The sequence below is a fragment of the Charadrius vociferus genome, unplaced genomic scaffold (genome assembly GCF_000708025.1).
Source record: "Charadrius vociferus isolate BGI_N301 unplaced genomic scaffold, ASM70802v2 scaffold611, whole genome shotgun sequence".
Taxonomy (NCBI): domain Eukaryota; kingdom Metazoa; phylum Chordata; class Aves; order Charadriiformes; family Charadriidae; genus Charadrius; species Charadrius vociferus.
Window position 1 is genome coordinate 443,928 of NW_009646844.1, and position 14,539 is coordinate 458,466.

Sequence of the window (14,539 nt, forward strand, 5' to 3'; positions counted from 1 at the left end):
CCATATATATATATATATATATGTAAAAATCAGCATAGTAGCGCTCAGAACACGTTTCGCATGGTCTTAACAGGTCTGGAGCCCCTCACTGCCTTCCTTCTGAAAGTGCGGCGCAAAGCTTTGAGGTAAGGTTAAGTGGCCAAAAAGGGCTCAGCTGCTGACACCTCCCTTCGTATTTTCACCTGAGTTTGTAAAAAAGGCAAGGAGGACCCTTTCCCTGAGTCCCTTAAACCGGACATCAGGGAGGATCCTCGGAAACAGGACTTGCTGGTTTTAATATTCTCGTTGCCGGTTGGCGTACATCCCGCCGGCTTTCCCCCCCCACCCTGTTCGGATCGCTCGGCGAACTACTAGGGTGTTAAAGTCCTCATAAATTACACCCGCTGGGAGGGCCTTCCAGCGTGATTTAAAGGCAGTCATCACAGCAGAACATTTCTGTAGGAGGACACGCTGATGGGTGGAAAAGCGCCTCTCACCGAGTTATCCATCAAAGGCTGTTTTTCCACCCTGCCAATGCGAGGGGATGAGGCAGCACGAAGCAGAGATGGTGGCCGCGGCCACGGCCCCTCTTGTCTTGGCTGGGGTGGTCCCCCGCTTTCTCCCCCCCGCCTACGATGCTTCGCCGTCACATTGGCGTCTTGCTTTGGCTCCCCGGTAATCCAGAAACCGCTGGAAACGGAGACGGTTGGGATGATGGTTTGCGTGGCAGGTGGTCCCCCAGCAAATTGCCTTCGGTAATTAAGACTATACATTCCCATTTATGTGCAAATAGGAAAGAGATGTGTGGTTTTCTTTGTTTATTTAACTTCCTGGCATTTAACGTGTGTTGGAGATGTTGGCAGCCACCGGGAAAGGGTGAAGCTGCGCTGTCTCCCTCCGTGTCGGGGCTGGAGAAAACGGCCCGTTCCGAGATGGGTTTTAGCGGAAGATTTTCTGAAAGGGCGTTGAGCCTGGAGATGGGGGGGTTTATGGTAAAAGCTGATTCAGGCTTTGTTACTAGGCATCTTACAGCGTACTACTTTCGTGTTCTCCTGAGGAGTCTTCCTATTGCCGTGGGAGAGGCAGGAGAGGTGATTTGCGGGTCTCTAACTCCAGCACAGGTACGGTAGTCATTAAGAAAGTGCCGATTTGATGTGTACGCATCCTTTGGCTGCGGTGTGAGAGCATCTTCTGCACCCGCTGCTCCAGACCGGCCCGTTCTCTCCAGGAATGCACCTCCTGCGCCTTGTTTATTAGGAGCCAAATCCTCAGGTGGAGGGTTAAATTGTTGCATTCGCAGAAACGAGGGAAATAAACATTTACGGCAGTTCTCCCCGCCTTGCTCTGCTCTCTTGACTCACGACCCAGCTGTTGGCTGCTCCTCCCGTAGCAGGTTTTAGGGGATAGATTCATGGAAAGAGGAAAGGTAAAAAGCCAAGCCAGGCTGTGCTGGTGGTTTGCCTTCCCTTCGAGCCACCGACAGCATTTTAGATGACGTTGCCGGGGGGTGGGGGGGTGAATGGTGGTTGTGGTCCAAGACCCAGCATCCTTTCGTGTGATGAATTACGCTCGGAGCAGGAACATTGAAACTCTGCTGGGCTCTGTTCTCCTCTCTGGTACCCAGCCACAGCTCCTGGGGGTTTCGGGAGGGGGATCGCACCTCAGGTGATAAATCTCTCCTTTTATTTTCATGTACTGTACGTTCAGCTCAAAAAAAAATAGAAGGGAACCGCGCGAGCATTTAATCCCAGCTTCTTTTGTGGCTCTGCAAGATCAGAAATTCTGCTGGTTGTGCTAGAACAGGCAATTAAATCTTTTGGGGAAGAGACTAAAAATGCCGGTTTGCAGAGCAGGCGTGTGCGGAGGAGTGCCGGCACACAGCTTTGGGGTTGGATCGGTTGTCCCAAAGAGAGTAGCTGTGTCCTCCGGGAGCGAAGAAGAAACCAAAGTGCAGAGCAGGAGAAACGAGCACTGGTTTTCTAGAGCATCTTGATTTCACGCGGAGCGAGGAAATAAAGCTCGGGTTGTAATAACCCCTTTTCCTTTGGAAATAAGTCATTCCCTTTGAATTTAAGTGTGGGGCAAGGGAACCGCCCCAGCGTGCTTCCCTGCGTATATCGCACAGGGGCAAAAACTCAAGGTGAAGAGCAGCGAGGTGGTCACGGCAGCTGACGGGCTATTTATACGATGATAACTGTGTCTGTTGCTGACTCTATGAACCACATCCAACAGCATCTATTTCGGTGCTGAGGAGCCCTGACGGAGCACATTTTGATTAATAAATTATCCGGCGCAAGGTGTGTGATGGGTTCCCCTTTCACATCTCATGAAAGTCAACCGCACCAAGTTCCAGCGGCTCAGCAAGCCCGGGGCCTTTCGAGGATGCGGCTCCCTGATACAAATGGCCCTTCGTGGTCGGAGAGGGGGGTTAAGGGGGGGAAAATTCTCCTGCATGGGGGAATCGGCTTCCCCTGCCTGACAGGCAGCTCTTTGCTAGAGCTGGGCGATAGCTGCATCTCGCTCTTCTACAGGTTTGAACGATGCTCAGAGGCCAAAGGGGTAGGGAGGGAGGACGAGACATCAATGTCTTTTTTATTCTTTCTTTTTTTTTTTCCCTGGCTTTGAGCCAATGTTTTTAATGGCCTTTTTAAACTGTGAGAGCGTTGGCTGAGGGCAATTAAACATTACGGCCTCCATCTATAAAACCCCTCGTTATAGCAGTGTTGCTCCAAAAATGATGCCTATGCCACCATCCGTTCCTCAATGAGCCTGGAAAAACACTGCCAACGGGCTGCTGCGATCCATCCTGTCGCTCCCAACCCAGCCCCGGCCACGGTGGATGTAGGAGCCGCTTCTGTCCCTGTACCCTCACAGGGACAAGAGGGATGGGAATGTTTTCCTTCTCCTTTTACCCGCGTCGTGACAAGAAGCTGGGCTTGTACGTCCCAAGCCAGCCTGTTCCCTGCCAGGTGAGAGCATTCGTATTGCTGTCCCAAAGTTCATTTTTTGGTTGGTTTTTTTTTGTTCTCACCTTTCCTCTCTCTCGGAGTATTTAAAAACAATGTCTGCTTTGCTTTTCTTCTCTCTGCGCTCCCTTGTCGCTGCCCAAGCTTTTCCTTCCCATCATTTAATTCATGCCCCATCCCTGATTCCTGCCCTGGGTCTCTCTCCCGGTCCCTCCTGCTGTCTCCCGCCTTGTGCCATGTCCAGCTCCATGGATTTGCAGCAGTAGCAGAGAGGTGGAAGCAGAGCCTGCCTTCCCCTGAGGTGTCCTTCTCCAGGGCACGCTACCTCCTAGGTAGATTCACGTTTGTCTTCTGCTTTCCTTAAAGCCATCTTTGCTTTCCCAGCACTCGAAAGCAGATCTCTCCTCCCTTGCCTGATGGAAGACCTATTTATTCCTCAGCTTTGCCTGCTCCATGCAACAGAGCTGGGTTGCCTGGTTCTCTGTGAACGTGCCACATCTTTGGGTGGGGAAGAGGTGGAAGGTACTTAAGCCCTTCTTTAGCAGAAACTGGACGGTGGTCTTGCGTTCCTTTCTCATACCAGGGGCATGGAAATGAAGTCTCCATCTAGAAACGCTTTGGTGGCTCGGACCAGACCTCGGACTAGGCAATGGATGGCTCAAGCAGGGACGTGTCCAGCAGCTGGTGACTCCTGAGCCAAGCTGAGTGATCCTTTCATTGCCTGGTGGATGCGGAGCAGAAGGTTGTGTGTGCCACAACGTCAGCACTGCTCATGGGAGAGCATGGGAGGGGGGGACACGGAGGAGGGGGGGCAGCAGGGACACTTTTCTGATGGTCACTTTGCTTCCATGTCAAGTGCGACCACAATAGTTCCTGTCTGCGTCATTAAAACCGTTAGCAGAGTGCAAACTTGGAGATGGAAAGGTCTGCGCCGTTCTGCATCCCCCAAGAAACAGGATTATCTGGTGATCGGGACGGGGTTTGACAACCCTGCAAAGGTTCTTCATCCCCTCTGTGTTCTCCATCTCACATCGGTGCATTGTGGTGTTGCTTCAAAGCCAGCAAAGAGCAAACTCCGGTTTGCTCCGTTGGCACGCCTGGCAGGCAGCGCTGGCCACTGGCCACACAAGCCATCGACCGGAGCGTTGGGGCAGCAAGGGTGTCCACCTGGCTCCGAGGCTACCATGGGCATAGACCACGATGGAGCAAGTGCCGGGAGAGCGGTGGAACAGACAGATGGGTTGAAAGCCATCAGCCGGTGTGGCCGCCCGCACCGCCACCTGCGGACTAAGCTGCGCATAACCCGCGCTTGGCTTCGTCCTGGGTCAGGACGCTGATGGAGAGATAACGGGAGAGAACCAGGCGGAGAGGAGAAATTACGCAGAGGTGGGGAGGGAAAGACAAAACTGGCTGCTTATCCCCCACCTAGGGTTTTTTTTTTTTTTTTCTTTCCCTCGCTCTGAGGAAAGCGAAGACATGTGAAGATGATTAGAGAGATTTTCGCAAAGAAAGCATCTCGGGGGAACGCGCATTGTTCGGCCGTGCGAGTACTTCAGCGGGGTCAGAGGAATAACGAAGCGGTGGTTGGAGAGGCATTGTAGAGGAAATTATGAGAGGCCTCTGAGGCGATTGGGTTTGGAGACACCTCTTTTCCTTCTGAGGCAACTTTCCCTTCTGAGGCTAATTTGCAAACCCAGCAATTCCCTGCTCGAAGGCAGGCGCCCCGGAGGGCGTCAGACGCGTATCTGCCATCTGAGCGGGGTTGGGGAGGCTGAGCGAGAGAAAAGCCTCTGATGTGCAGCCTGGGGAGGGTATCCGGGTCCCTAATTTATTCGTCTCTCCTTCAAAAAAAACGACTGTGGGCAAATACGAAACACATAACCATTGTCAGGACACGGCGCTCAATGCTGCGGTTAGTCCTTTGTGTCAAATTCCTGCCCCATTGACCTATTTCCACTAAAATCTTTTGGTCCCCACGTTTACAGATTGCTGTGAGCAGAACAGCATTTTGTGATTAAAAAGGTATTTTATTACGCTTTATATTAGGGGGAGTGTACCAAGATAGCCCTGATGCATAAACTTTACCATGGCAACATGGCATCCTGGAGCCTTTAAATGCCTCGCAGCACAATTCGATATATCTCGTGGCGTGTCCTTCAAACCCGGTATCGGGAGAAGGCTCCTAAAGAGTCACAGCCGTAAATTACAGAGCAAAGGTGGGAAGTCAAGATGAAAAGAGAGGAATCGTCCAAGGGAGAGGACTAGAGATCTTCACCTATGGCGGCGAAAAAAAGTTAGATTTAAAAAAAAACCCCAAGGCTCCTACTAATAATTTAAGCAGCCGCGCATCAGTTCATTAAGCTGGCTAGCAGTCAATGGGCCATTTCGGATGGAGAGAAGAGAGGACCAAGGACAGAAATGGGAGGCATGAGGGCTGAGAGGAAGATGTAAAGGCTCGGTAACGGGGGAGAAAGGTGTTACGGCACTTAGGGCTGTGGGAGAGAGAGGAGAAGCTGGCAGCTAGCGGCTCGTGAAGGCCGGGGGTGGTCCCAAGAGAGCCAAGACCCGGAGGCTTTGGCCATCCCCATGAAAGGTGCCACCGTGGTTAAACCAGGGGATGAGACAGGGATGAGGTGGATGCTGGGAGATAGGGAACAACCTTCTGACGTAGCAGATCCATCTTGCAGCGCCCTTCCAGGGAAATGATGAATGTTGTCTGTGTATCGTTCATGCTGAGAGTTATTTTTTTTTGACGAGGATGAATCTGATATACCTGCAGGGTTTTCTTGCTCCCTTTTGGGGCTGCGTCAAGGTTTCCTGCACTCCGTGAGGCGATGAGGGCAAGGGTGCGGGTGGCCATCTGCCTGCGCATAACCTCCTCGGGCATCACTAATTCAGCAGCCTCCTCCGGTCGTGTGTCGGGCCGGCATCAGGTATCCCAGGCTCCACGTACCAACTGCTTGCTTTTGTCTGCCCGACAGAGAAAGCACCTGGGACCGTCCCGAGGGCATTCCCTGCGCGGGACATTCGTCTTCTTAGCATCTGCTGGCTGTGAGACTCAAGCGTTGTCTTAATTCTCCCTGGGTATCTAATTCCAGAGGAGGAGTCAGGCGCAGGATAGGATGCTCGGTGGAGGCGGCACAGCCCTCCATGGCACCCTGTCATGGTTACCTGCACACAAGGACCAGCACAGAGGCCCAATTGGGCTCAGAGAGAGGAAAACGAGGCAGCTGCATGTGGTCAGCACATCTGGCAAGAGCATAAAAGCAGGACAAGTGCCTATAGTACTTACCCTAATACTCTCTCTGGCACCAAATACATCCAGCTAAGAAAATGCCTCAGCTGCATGTGGCTTCTCTGTCATTTGATAGCTTTTTCTTTCATTAACCTCCCCGGTCTCTCCTTGAATACATGTGGACTTCCATCATCCTCAGCATCCTCTGGCAAGAGGCCCCACCGTTAAACTGCTGCTTGTTACGTGGAGAATTACTTGTGAGCTTGGTCCGCCTGCGCCTTCCTCCGATTAAGCTGGACTGCGGTCCCTTAACTCTTGTATTTTTAAGAGAGAGGCTGTGCCCGCCCCGGGGACACGGTGCCCTGCGAAGGCAGGCGGTTGTTCAGAGGGGAGCACCCGGACTCGGCGCTGGTTTTTGGCTGCATTGTTGCATATTTTAATAACCGAAATCCTTCAGCTGCTTGCCCCATTCCCGACTTTTACGGGCTGTTGGAAGGAAAGGGTCGTGTTGAGCCCTGAGCCGGGGGTGGGTGAGAGGAGGGAGGGGACCATTACAGACCATTTTTAAAGCGTGTTGAGATAAGGCATGGGGTTCGCGGAGCACACTGCGGCCTTGTGCCCAGCTTGGAGCTCCTGACCTGGCGGCGGGTCCGCTCCGCAAAACCTCTCTCCCAAGCACCGGCGGCCACTCGTGCGTGGAGGCTGGCAGGGGAAGAGGCTCGTGTCCTCCCGCTGGAGGGGGGTTTTTTTGGCATGGGCTGTACCAGCTGCTGGCGCTCACGCTGCCCGTTCTTTTTCTCAGGTAACACCAACAGCATCTTCGCACTGGACTACATCAGCGGAGCCTTAACCTTGAATGGGCCGCTGGACCGGGAAAACCCCTTCTATAGCGCTGGGTTCGTCCTCACGGTGAAGGTGAGATCCCCCTCCATCCATGAGACGTGCCAGCAGAGCGGGACGGGGTGGGGAGGACACCCTGCCTGGGGACAACTCCTTCCAGGTGGAGACACAAACCTGGGTAGATGTTCCTGTGGGCATCCAGAGATGTGAGCTGCTGTTCCCCGGCCGAGCCAAGCAAGATGTTTAAGCCAGCCTCCTTTTGTGGTGGTCCAAAACGTGGTTGCCTCTATATGGATGTATAAGGTCATTTTTGGTGCCTCCAACGAGTTGTCCCGGCGGTTGTACCTGCTGGCAGCAAGCCGATGCACAAGCAAATAGCACCGCCTACCTTCAGGTATCTGATTTGGGTCCACTTGTGCCTATTTCCCACCTTTCCTCCCCCCCCAAAAAAAAACAGGAATATTTTGTCACGTTGGCGGGCAGCGGTGTGACAGGGCGGCGTCTGCCTCTGCCCGGCGTGGGGAGGGAGCGATGCTGAAAGTTGTCTCGTCGAGAAAAGGCACTGGAGCGTGATCTTGCAGCCCCACCAACCCCACCTGAGAAGCGGTTCCCCGGCTCCACTCGCAGCACTGTAATTAAAATCAATACCAAGCTGGGCAGCTGGTTGGAAACACATTTAGAAGTATAGATTCTGCCGGGCCGGGGTGGGGAAAAATCAGCGTTGTAGGAAGGGTCATTGATTGGGAGGGCAGCGGCGTCGCCTTCTCGTTTAGGCAAGCGCAGTGCTTTGTCGGGAGGGGGGTGAAGGGGACAAGAAATTACCCCTCGGGGTCCCAGGCACGGGTCATACTGTGTGGGGCCTTATGCACAGGGAAGAGCTCCGCGTCCACCCCTGGTATCTCTTGGTTTGGGCTTTTAGAGTTTAAATTCAGTAGACAGTGAGAGAGGGAGGATTGCCTGTTTTTTTTAATAGGGACAAAAATATCTGTTTAATCTTGGAAAGGTTTGTGAACCTGAAAACTTGCCCGTTTTCCTGCCTGCATGATAATGGAGTTCCAACTATATTCTGTTGAGCCGACAGATTTTTTTTTTTTAATCATCATTATTATTATTATTTTAATTTCCTCTCCCCACAAACTTCGCCGCCTCCTGCAAATGCCAAACTCTCTGCGACCCTCATCCCCCAGCCCCAAAGTGTTCTCTGCCACTCTCGTCCTGGAGCACGCAGTGAAAATACAGCTGGATCGCTCCTTGTTGGGATCAGCCTGTTCTGCTGGGGTGTGCAGAAGCGGTGAATAGCAATGAGCCGTGCGGGTCGTGGCAGCGCTGCTTTTCTGTGCCCACAGCAAAAGCAAAGATTATCCAAAGGACAAGAGGAGGGACTTTGCTTGAAAAGGCTGTTTCTTGCTTCTCTGGCAATCGAATCTGCAATCTTTCCTTTTGGGAAAGCAAAATTTAAGTCCTTTTTGAGACAGAGGTGTGATACGGAGTCATGACTCAGCTCTGTGTTTAGACACACGTTGCCAAACCTATTTTAAGGTCTAAATCTTGTTTTTCTGTGATTCTTGTGTTGCCCTAGCTTTCTGTCCCTTGGTTAGCTCCCTGCTCCTGGTCCCACCTCAGGAGATGGCAGAGAAGAAAACAGGAGTGCTCTTTGCTCCATTGTGGCTTTCCTTATTATGAGGACTGTGCCCGACATCTCACAAGGCAATATTTTGGTTTAAATGCTTGCGGCAGGGAAATCGCCTACTTGTCCCTTTGTGTGACTTTGAGTCCTGAGAACCTGTTGCGTGATAGGGCCAAGTGAGAACTTGGCCAGAGCCACCCCAAGGGAAACGTTAAACCTCTGGGAAGGGAGCAGGTTTGCAGGAGTGCTCTGGGTCTCGAGCGTGGTTGATGGAAGAGCTGGGTCAACATCTGAGTGTCTTAACGGGTCAGCGGTGTGGAAAGGTGCTCAAGGTTGAGGGGCGACAGCAGAGCCAGATGAGCATCCTTCCTTGGCAAAGTGGAGGAGGCAAAAGCTGCAGGAGGCTCTAATCATGGCATGCGCGCTCTTACGTTTGTTCTTTGAAAAATAAAAGCTGCCCTGGTGTCTTCTCTCCTCGCAGGGGACAGAGCTGAACGATGACCGCACGCCTTCCAACGCCTCTGTCACCACCACCTTCAACATCCTAGTCATTGACATCAACGACAACGCGCCCGAGTTTAACAGCTCGGAGTACAGCGTGGCCATCCCGGAGCTGGCCCAGGTGGGCTTTGCCCTTCCCCTCTTCATCCAGGTGCAGGACAAAGATGAGGTGAGGTATCCCTTCCCTCCATCCCCTGTAGGGTAGCACTGGTGTGGTTTTGGGGGGTGCGGGGAAGGATAAGTCACCGATTAAGCCGTGATGAGGTGTGCGTCTATGTCCTGATAGCCATTTTTTGGCTCTCGCTGCTGCCCTTGCCCTGCTCGCCGGGTCCGTGGAGCGCAGGCACGGCATGTGCTTCAGCGAGGTGAGGATGGTGCGGCCACCGAGAGCCAGAAAATAGGATTGTGCTGCATGCTGATTCCTGCTCACTTCCGAGGGCTCTTGTCGGGCCAGTCTGTTTTAGAAAGGGAGGAGGTTTTCTGCCGGGCTCTCGGAGGATCCACCAGGGAAGGGAAAGAAAGGACCTCCGGGCTCTCTGCCCCTGCTGCTGTCAGGGGAGGAGGCGAGAGATACTCTCTAGCTTTTGGGGCTGGAGGAGGCGTGGAGGGAGTGGGATACCAACCCATCACTGCAAACGAGCCGGGAGCGTTGGAAGCTTGTTCCTCCCTCATGTTAACGGAGCTCCTATTTATTACGCGCCGGTCCGTGCCATGTAGGGATTGCAGCGTGTTTTCCAGCCCTGGGCTTGAAGCCTTCAATTACTCTGATTATTTGACTTGTGCAGTTCACGTCTGGCTGCTTCTGTGCGCCGGTACCCTCCCAACCCCGCCACGCTGCCTGGTGTCTGCTTCAAACAAGTGCTGACACCTCATGGTGAACTTTCCAAAGTCCCTCAGAAAGGCTCTGGCTACTCCTGCCATCCCTGTTCCTCTTCAGGCTGAGCGAGAGACGTGGGGAGAGGGGTTTGTCAGAATAAATGGCATCATCAGGATGTTTCCCCTGATGCTTCAGGGGAAACGATGTGATGACACGGAGGAATACGAAAGGGAACATCTCTCCCCGACCTCAAAAACCCAGTGGGTTGATTAAAATGTGCACCTTCTAAGAGGCCTTTGCTGGCCAAAATGATGGATTTGCTTTTCCCCAGCCCTGGGTGGAGTTCACCATGTCTCATAAAGCCACCCAGAAATCCCATTTTTTTTCATATGAAGTGATTATGACACAGAACTAATGATCTACTTGTGACATGATGTCACCATCCGAGAGTTATGAGTTCAGCCTGAAGAGGTGCAGATGAGCTATTAAGCAGATAAAGAGACTGTTTTTTCTTGAAAATGTCAATTGCTAATAAAGAAGATATGGATATGACAGATGCTTAGGATAGTTTCTGAATAGAGCCGCTGTCGTGCTTTCTGAGAGATGTCAGCAGATCCGTTCTTGAAGGGCATTGTAACACTTCTGTTTGTGCCAGAAGGATGAAGGATCTGTCATTATTTCTGGTTAAAAGCTCATTTTACTGGAGTGACTCCCATTCAAGAATTCACTTTTCAGCCTTGCTAATTTTAAAGCGGGAGAATAAAAAATAGCCTTGCCTTCCCGATGGCGCCGGCAAAAAATAGACTCATTCTTTTGGTGTATTTCTTTAACTTCCTGAGATTTCCCCAAAAGAATTGGCTGAGATTTTTAAAACTGCTGAGAGAGGACCTCTTCTGCTAAGGGAGTCTGAGGGAGTTTTACTGTACACGTCTTTGGAGACCATCATATTAGTATGAATTGCTTTGACCGTAGCATTATTTTCACTGATAAGAACCACGGGAGAGCTGATGTCTTGGAATATCTGGAGGGAGGAAAGTTATAAGCAATTGAGTGTTCAGGGCTTGGATTTTTTTTGCATTATCCTGCGGTGGATCTTTCTTATTTCCCCTCGTGGATGCTTGCAGCTGGATTAACCGTCAAGGTAGCGCTTTGGGGGGGCGGAAAAAAAAATTGGGGAGGATACCCAGGTGGTGAAAAAGATACGTATGAGAGAGAAGTGGGACTGCATCTGCCGCCAGGCTTCTTCTAGCACTGCTTCCTGGGCACTGAGTTTATAGAAGTCCAGAGACCCCCCAAAACTTTCGGTAAAAAAACTTAGAGAAAGGGAAGGGAGTTGCCTGATGGTGATTTTTGGATGCTCAAGTGTGCATCATGAGAGCTGCAAGGCTGTTACAAACCATCTGGATGGCACTGGGCTCTCTTGGCTCCCTGTGGGTGCAGGGATGGAGAGATGGGACCGGGCGGACGGAGGTCTTCAGGCAGGGATGTGACTGAAGACGTGGCTGACAGAAGCTATTTCACCAACGCGGCCTTCACGTTGGAGATGACACAATTCATTTGTGTAAGGGGCAAAGGAAAACAAGAAGAGAATTGTACACGTCTCCAGGGAGAGCAGTTAAATAAATACGCGAGAGCAGACGGATAGAGACACGTGAAATCAAAGCTAGAGTCTTGGGGAAGATCATTTTGCTTCAGTGTTGTCTCCTGCCTCCCAACCCATGTCATTATGTCCTGGGAGAGCCCCTTGGCAGGTCGGTTTCTTTCTTGAGCCAAACCATCCAGCCCGCCTTCTGGCCCCTCCAGCAAATTTTGACGCTGTTCCTTCAACCCTCACTCTCGTTGAGGTCCTCCTTGGATGGAGCAGCCCACAGCTGAACCTTGCCCCATGCAGGGGTCCCGGGTGATCGGGTGGCTTTGAGGAACCTGCCAGCCATCGCACCCCGGTCGTGTCTTTGTAGAGCTGGAGAAAGGGGTGTCACGTGGGGCTGGCCCTTAAAACACACCGCAGGGGCTGCCAAGGCCGGTGAACAAGAAGGTGTTTTGTAACCAGGCCCACGCGGCCTTTCTTAAATGGTGGGGGTGGGGTTTTTTGGCCTTTCTTTCTTCTGGTGTGTTTTGCACAAACTTAAATGATTGCTTTTTGAAGGAGTTAGATTAAACGATTCAGCAAAGCACTTAAAAATGTATTTACGTGACACACAAGACTGCGCTTGAAAGCACGCGCTTGATTTTACCTCTGTGTTTAAGTGCCTTTCTGGAGCTGGGCTGGCATTAACGTTTCAGAAAAGGTACCTAAGCGGGGTGCCTCCAAGGAGAAAGCAGTCCTTCTGAGTCTGTCCCTTGCAAACTCCCAGCTGCCACCCCTCGAACGTGGTCCCGGCCTTGCTTGAAGTGGTGGGAGGTGGGACGGGGACCACCATCTCGAGGAGGACGCACCCGGCTTGAGCTGAGATCACCCTGGACCTGGATTCAGGCTGCACCCAAGAGGTGTTCAACCGGGTGTGCTGGTTTGGTTTTGTTTTTTTTCTTTCTGCGTTCTCTACAACTTATCGAAAACACTTGAGCGCAGGAGAAATTGGTGCGCGGGGTTTCGGAGCCGGCCTTCTGTGAACCAAGACAAAGGCATGAACCTCCGGGTGGCCGAGTTTCTCTCTCTTGCCAGATAGGCAGCAAACCACTTGAATACCTTTCCAAAGCCGTTTGAGAGCTGGTTGTGAAAAATCTGTGAAAGTGTCTCAGTATTTAGGCTGAGCCTGTACCCAACCGGACACCACAGAAGACAAGTATGTATATTCATACACGGTCCCAGACTGGGGTTGGGTTCTCCTCTCGCTCAGGTTGCGATAGATCAGTTGGGATGAATAAATCCCGTGTGTGAGACAGAAGATTAAAGCCTCAAATTCTCCACTTTTGCAGGAAGATTAATTTCCAGGTTGAGAGCAAGAGCCCCCACAGCTGTGGCATAAACCTGAGTTAATTTTGGGGGGGGGGGGGGCGATTAGCTCAAGTTCATCTGCTCCAGGGCTGGCAGAGGTGGGGGACACGGATATCCTTTCTGGAGATGCTGGTATTATACAGCCCGGTGGCTCGATGCGGTATTTTAGGGAGAGGGCAAGGGTTTGGCTATGCAGGAGGAGCAGGCATCCCTCCTTTGAGATTCCTCAGATACGTGGAGGTGTATTAAGAGGAAGGGCAGCGTGCTTTCCCGGGGCACGCCGGAGAAACCAGCTCTTCTGCCGTGGCTTTCACTTGATTTTCCTTGACACAGTTGACTGAAGAGGAAGAAAAGGGCAGAGGCTGTATAAAGCACCAGTACGACGGGCTGACATTTTAAAATAACTTTGAAGCAATTCTCCAAAATAAGCATACTGAGGAAGACAAATGGGGAATGTGAAAAAAAAAAAAAAAAATAAGAAAATAAGAAAATCCAGGCCATGGGGATACGCGGTATTTGGTGCATAAAGCTACATCAGAGACTCGCGCAGGGATATCGCATGTGCCCATGCGTGTGCAGGTGCAATATATGAATCATCCGTAGCATATATATGCATATGACAGACACGCGCGCTATAAATATGATCTACACAGCAAGGAACTGTAAAGGGGAATTGACGGCGCTCGAGTATTCTCTCCCAAAAGTGCCAGCTGCCAGTCGGGCTGAATTAGATTTCACAGGGGTTTTTGCAATACATGGAATTCACCAGCAAATTACCCTTAAAGAGGGAAAATCAATCATTTGGAGCAGAGATAAGCTGAAGGCGAGGCAGCCTCGGATTGATCCCGTCTGTGCAGGCGTGTGTGGAATTCAGCAGATAACCTGGGGAGAACGGGGAAGGAGAAAACTCCTCCGGGAAGGGGGGAGCAGCAGGCAAGGACTGACACTTAGGATGGACAGAAAGACGGGGAGAAAATGGCTGTGGGCGCAGGGAGGAGGATCGGAAAGGCTGGGGAGCGTTTTGCTCCAGGCGTCCTGCATCATCCCGCGACCTTCGTGAGGTCTGTAGGGACGCAGGGGACAAGTGTCCGTGCCCAGTGAGCCCTGGAATGGGTCGTCGATGGTGTCGTGCCTGGGTGCTGGGTGGGCGATGGGTGCTGGGTGGCAGGAGAGAGGCGGGCAACTCCGGAGGGGCTATTCAGAGCGCTGGAGTTAAACGCCTTGAAGTGGGTGGAGAGAATAACCCTCTTTATGCCTTTTTCTTTATGTTTTCAAAGGAAGGATTAAGCATTATTTGTCTCTGACTAGCTAGAACCAGGCGTAAGGTATCCAAGCTGTACAAAGAAGCACTAATTGCTTCTTTTTTAAAAAAAAAAAAAAAAAACACCCAAAATTAAAACAACCTTTTTTTCCCTCCCCCCCCTTCCTCCTCCACCACTCCTGAACCCTTAGCGTTTTCCATTCTTTGCAAACTTGCCCGAATGAGGGATATTAAACGCTCCTCAGCTTTTTGTAGGTAATAGCCCGTGCCTAGAAAGTGGCTGGGAGGAAAGCCGGAGTCGGGTTGGATTTTGTGCTTCAGAAAGGCAGGGCTCTCCTCCATTTTGGAAAAGCAAACTGCAGCTGAGCTAGGGTAGAG

At 51.7% G+C, this 14,539-nt stretch overlaps 1 protein-coding gene across 1 annotated transcript in view; it reads left to right on the plus strand.

Annotated features, from left to right (window-relative positions):
• CDH23 (cadherin-related 23) overlaps positions 1–14,539 on the plus strand; it is a 223,734-nt gene that overhangs the window by 121,099 nt on the left and 88,096 nt on the right. Inside the window, exons 10-11 of the mRNA XM_009894006.1 lie at positions 6,983–7,095; positions 9,129–9,317. Of these exons, the coding sequence (XP_009892308.1) occupies positions 6,983–7,095; positions 9,129–9,317 (302 nt within the window). The remainder of the gene's footprint in view (positions 1–6,982; positions 7,096–9,128; positions 9,318–14,539) is intronic.